The sequence below is a fragment of the Gossypium hirsutum genome, chromosome A06 (genome assembly GCF_007990345.1).
Source record: "Gossypium hirsutum isolate 1008001.06 chromosome A06, Gossypium_hirsutum_v2.1, whole genome shotgun sequence".
Classification (NCBI taxonomy): Eukaryota; Viridiplantae; Streptophyta; class Magnoliopsida; order Malvales; family Malvaceae; genus Gossypium; species Gossypium hirsutum.
The window spans coordinates 99,783,832-99,789,805 of NC_053429.1; the positions used below are offsets into that span (position 1 = coordinate 99,783,832).

The 5,974-nt window shown below is 32.1% G+C and overlaps 1 protein-coding gene across 2 annotated transcripts; it reads left to right on the forward strand.

The window, feature by feature from the left end:
• Window positions 1-885: 885 nt before the first annotated feature.
• Window positions 886-4,818, forward strand: LOC121230586 (uncharacterized). 2 transcript variants are annotated; one of them, XM_041115511.1, is made up of 3 exons: window positions 886-1,081; window positions 3,066-3,413; window positions 3,512-4,818. In XM_041115511.1, the coding sequence occupies exons 1-3, from the start codon at window positions 901-903 to the stop codon at window positions 4,528-4,530; spliced, it is 1,548 nt and encodes a 515-aa protein (XP_040971445.1). In that variant the 5' UTR covers window positions 886-900; the 3' UTR covers window positions 4,531-4,818. The 2 variants fall into 2 exon arrangements, with proteins under 2 accessions (XP_040971445.1, XP_040971446.1); XM_041115512.1 differs by having other exon boundaries at window positions 1,008-1,081; window positions 2,992-3,413.
• The last annotated feature ends 1,156 nt before the right edge of the window (window positions 4,819-5,974 follow it).

The window sequence follows — 5,974 nt, forward strand, 5'->3', positions numbered from 1 at the left end:
AGGTTAGAAAGGACCGTGTACTCCACAGGCAAGAGTTCAATAAGCTAGAGGAGGCATAGAAAATGTCTACACCAAGGACATAGAATGTCAATGCCTTGGCCAAAAGCCAGACAAGATAGTGGACCCTATTGTGAAGTGTAACAGTAGCGGTAGAATTATGTATAAATGCCGTATGTGTTTTCCTTAATACAACATGAGCAAATATTACTCAACAAGTTGTAATAAGATAAGTACTAAATAGTTCATTATTAATATATAAAAATGTTGAACAAGTAAAAAAGTGTTAATTTATGAAATATTTATATTTAATGAAAGGAAAATGCTTGATAACTCTACACATTTCTCTTTTCACGAGTGGGTAAATATTTGGATATTTTATGAATATAGTATTATTTTAAAGAATAATATATTTACCAAATATTTTGTATTTGTAAAATTATAAGGTACATTTTATAAATTTTTTTTATATTTACGAAATAAATTAATTCAAAAAAATTTACATGAAAATACTTTATAAAATATTTCATGAAATAAAATAATTTACAAAATAAATTCCGAATAAAATTTGGCATGTAATTTTACAAGAACAATATTTTAAAAATTTTACAATTCTTTTTATAATTGTCACAACTCTCGTATTACCAAGCTAATGTAAAATCATCTTGAAATTATCCCAATTATAATAATATCATATTAGAAGCTGAAGATGATTTTGTACATTGGAACCTGAAAAATAAGGTTACCACTTACCAACCAAACACTCCCTGACAATTTATTCCATGCAACTTTTTCAGCGACGTCCATATATAAAATAAAATAATACACGATTGGCAGTAAAGAAACACAAGACGAAAGTCCGTAAGGATAGCATTAACTCAGGGACAAAAAGGGGGCTGACTCATGGCCACGTTGCTGCTACTATCTGACAGTAACAGCCGGGCCCCACAGCAGCATGTAGTTGCCTTACCCGCTGCCCCTACATGTTTCAATCCCCGCACTTTCAACTCCGTTCTGTGGAAAAAGATTGAAGACAAGTTATCGCTGCCGGCCCACACCTACTTCCTCAATTCATTTATCACTGGTAAGTATGTTTGGTCTTCCTTTTTGATTGGTTTTGGGTATTTGATCTTCTGCCATTTCATCATAATATAAATTCAAGTTTGATCCTTGAGGATAGATGGAGATGAGTATACTTTGTTTTATGTTTCCAGATGGTATTAGATTTGATTGGTAGTGACGTTTTTGGGGTGGAAAAAGAAAGATGATATATATCGTGGATTGATGTTGTTTTCGTCTTTTTATTCTTTTCTCGCCGTGATTTAACAGTCACGAATCTCTTGCTATTTGCCTGGAAAAAAGTAAAGGTTTTGGCGATTAGATTTAGTGTCTGATTTCACGGCTTTCTAGCTGAGAACCCTTTCTTACCGGGTCCAGCCATACCACGGCCGACTGGGTTTCACCTTCTATTTATGATTCTCGGGAATCTGTGTCATCATCATCGGTCGATAAGGTTGGTCTAAAAGAGAAAAACAAATTCAACATAAAACAATTTTACTTTCAACTCATTTATTTTAAAAATTTTAGATGATTACTTATCTTAATCCATAAAATTATACATCCTTAATGCATCACATGTTAACTCTTTATAAAAAGTTTATTGGACAATATTATACAATTTTAGTGTAGTTTTTAGGCATTACAAATAATATTTGAGAGTTGATAGGTGTTATATAAAAATATAGTAAAATATTTAAAAATCAGTTATTTAGAAAAAAAAGTATGTAAATTTTTTGTAAAAAAAGAGAGTATATTGTCAATATATCAAATACTTACTCAAATTTTTATATAATGAATATTGTTGAGTATTTGATATATTAACAGCGTACTTTTTTTAACTCTACAAACAATATTATAAATTTTTCGCATGTCTCAATTTTTTATATAATTTTTTAATTTTTACTATACTTTATATAGGCCCAATTTTATTTGCGAAATTTTTAAATTTTACTAGTAGTATCGAAATTTTTTAATTTTTAATTTTATATATTATCTATGTATGAAATTATGATACAACTATTTAAAATGAACATAAGTAGATTTATTTGTAAAAACTTTAAATGATATGTTAAATTTTAGTTTATTGATAATGCATAAAAATATTGTATAAATTATTAACATTTTAGCAAAGGGTTTATATTTGATTGATTTATAATATATAATTTTATACATTACCTTGATCATACATGCAAGGTTTTATTTTATTTTATATATTGAAGAAAACCAATTAATTACTTGTCTAAATCTTGAGCAACAAATATGGCAAGTGGATGGTTTTTTAATCAAAATTAACGTCATGGTTAGCTACTATTAGCAACTACCTCATAACTATTTGAATTACTATCTTGAATATGTTAAATATTAACTCTTTAGTAAAGATTTATATCTATTTATATTTAATAAAATTAACTGTATATAATTTTATAATTAATGAAATTATAAAAAAATATTTGAAACGCAATAAAGTGAATTTAATTTTAAAAACCTTAAATGGTATATCATCTAATTTATTAAAATTCATAAAATTATATACAATTAATGTATTAAATATTAACATTTTAGCAAAGAATTTTTATTTGATCCACTTGTAATGTGTAATTTTATACAAGGTGAATAAATCAAATGAGGACCCAAATAATATTTTATTTGAAAAAAAAATCTATTTTTTCGTAACAAATATGGCAAGTGCATGGTTTTTTAATAAAAATTAACGTCATGGATTAGCTATTATTAGTAAGTAACTCAAAAATGATTACTTGTGGTTTAAAACCATTCGGCCTGTCGAGTGGGGTCATTCTTTAATTTTATTTTATGCCTCAAAGAAGCCCATTCCACAATCAATTTCCTTTAATATCCCTTTCCAATCCCACGAGCGGCCCACAACCGCCCACTTTAAATTACTGAAAAGCGATCATGTGTGGTCAACTGCTGTAGGACTATCCGAAACAAGGGTCCCGATTCTTCTGTCATATCTGATTTCTCACAGCCTCTTCTCCTGATTTATTCAGCCTTCAAAGCTAAGACATTCTTCAACGGAGAATCCAACGCACTTCGTGTCACTTTTCTTTTATCTGTTGTGCTTATAGCAGCAGCAGGTAACTACCACCTCATCAACATGTCGTCTCACCACCTCTCTGAGTTGGACTCCACCACCGATTCCGTCGCGTCCTCTCCACGCTCCGAGCACCATGCTCCTCATGATGCCCGTGTACGGTTCATGTGCAGTTTCGGCGGCAAGATCCTTCCACGTCCGCATGATAATCAGCTCCGTTATGTCGGTGGCGATACCCGCATCGTTGCCGTCCTTCGTTCCACCTCCTTCGCAGCTCTCCTCACCAAGCTCTCTAAACTCTCAGGTAATCCAACAACAAAGAGAATGGATTTTCCTTTGTTTTTATTTTTTAATGACGTCATATTTGATTTTAATCTGATCTTACTTTTGTTTTGTGGTTAGGAATTGCCAACGTGAGTGTTAAGTATCAGCTTCCAAACGAGGATCTTGACGCGTTGATTTCAGTGACGACCGATGAGGATCTCGAGAACATGATGGAAGAATATGATCGGCTAGCACAGAATCATAACTCTCGGTTAGCTCGGTTGCGGATTTTTCTTTTCTCCAAAGGCGATGACTCTCGAACCAGTAGCATCAGCTCACTTTTGGACGGTTCGGTTAATCGTGAGCACTGGTTCTTAGACGCTCTTAACAGTGGAGCCAATGCATCTGGGCTCGAACGCGGCCGTTCCGAGGTTTCCTCGTTTGTATCGGAGGTACCCGATTATTTATTCGGGTTGGATAACTCCGATGAGGCCCAACCCCGTGGCCCGAATTTAAGTACACGTCAGCTCTTGCATGAGAATGTCTCGGTTTCGGACCCGGGTTCGCCGGCCCCGGTTGTTTCTTCATCGCCCTTTTGTTCCACCTCATCAGCTCCAGTTGTTGTACCTTCAATGCCAGATCTGCCACCGGTTAAGACTAAACCAGATAACCCCGAACCGGGTTTTGAGTCAAAGCAGAATCAAACAGAGAGCTTGATGGAGCAACCCGTTTCGCAGCCAACGACATATTCGGGTAGTCCTATGTGGCACTATATTCCGGGTTCTCATTACTCTGTACCTCCCGCTCAACAAATACCTGTATATTATGTTTCGGGTCCAGTTCAACCGGGAAATCCGCAGGTTCAACCTGTTCAAATCCGGCCACAGTATGTCCAGCAGTATCCAATGTCAACGGGTCAAATACCGGTTGGGTATCATCGGCCGGTTGCTGGTGTGGGTCAAGGATACAGGCCAGTAACGCACGTGGACCCTTATGATCCCGCATTAAGAGTGGCTCCTGATGGTGTGAAACAACCTATATATTATGGAGTTAGAAATGCGGGTGCAGTGCCAGTTTACTCAGGAATTGTGGTACCGGGTGGGGAGGAATTGGGTAGAAGCGGGTCGGATTCAACACGGGGTCGGGTCTCGCAATAAGGCCGGAAGTGAGCGTGTGTTAAATAATGGCAAGGTAATTTCGTTTTAGTATGGTTGGTTTGATGATTATCGTGAACTGGGTTTTAATAAATGCTAGTTTGTATAGGCTGGTTTTGGAAGTTTTTTGTGATTAAAACTGTGAATGGCTTCTGATTTTGAAACAAAATGTATAGAAAGTCAGAAGGTTTCTCTAAATATGTAGATATAATAGTGTTTTCTTTGCAACTATAATTGTGTCTTATTGGAATGTTGTGATCATAATGCCAAGTACCTAAAGGATTTGCCGTAGCCACAATACCTTAAGCGTGTGCATTAGAGGTAGGATTCAAACGAAGTTACATTTATTATTGTGGTGATCCAAAGGTAAGGATGGAAGTAGTTTGATATATGCTTAAGGATGAAAAAGTCTTTAAGTTTTTTTTTAAAATTTTTTTATTCAATCAGGTATTTGAACTTTCAAAAGATATAAAAAAGGCCTTCAAATTAAAAAAAAATTAAGCTGTTATGATTTTTACACTCAATTGAGTACTCGAACTGTCAAAATATATAAAAAAATATTATCGAACTTTTTCAGAAAAAAAATTAAATCACTGTTGTTATTTTTTTTTGCATTCAATTGGGTACTTGAATCTTTAAAATGCACTAAAAATACTATCAAACTTTAAAAAAAATTTAAATTTGTTTATTTATTTATTTTTTTGCACTCAATTGTCAAAATGCATCAAAAGGCTCTTTTATCGTAACTTTAATAGTTGACTTTTAAAGTTAATTGTCCCAAATATTTTCACTTAAGCTATTTTGTGTCACAATCACGATCTGACATGTGACAAAAAATTAAAAAAATAAAATCAGTAAAAGTTATAAAAAATTCAAACTTTAATAAAATATAAAAAATTTAAAATTTATTAAAAATTATTAAAATATATAAAATCGTATAAATATATAAAAAATTATAAAATAATAAAAAATTTATAAAATACATAAAAAGGCTCTTTAACCATTAACTTTAATCGTTGACCATTAAAGTTAACGATTGTTGTTTTTTTAGTTAAACATCACGTGTCGCAACACAGCCTGACATGTGGCAAAAAGTGATAAAAATTAAAAATAAATAAAAGTTATAAAAAATTTATAAAATGCTTCTTTTGGTAAGATAATTTTTATAATTTTTTTTACAAATTTATTTTTCTTTACATTTTTTATAATTTTCTTACAACTTTATAAAATTTTATAATTTTTTCTATATTTTTCTATATTTATTATTTTTACGATTTTTATGATTTTAATAAGTTTTTAATATTTTAATATTTTTATTATAATTTAATAATTTTATTGATTTTTATTTTTATCATTTTTTACCACATATCACGCTATGGTTGTGACACGTTGTGGCTTTAACTGAAAAAAATTAGGGGCGGTTAACTTTAACAGTCAACCGTTAAAG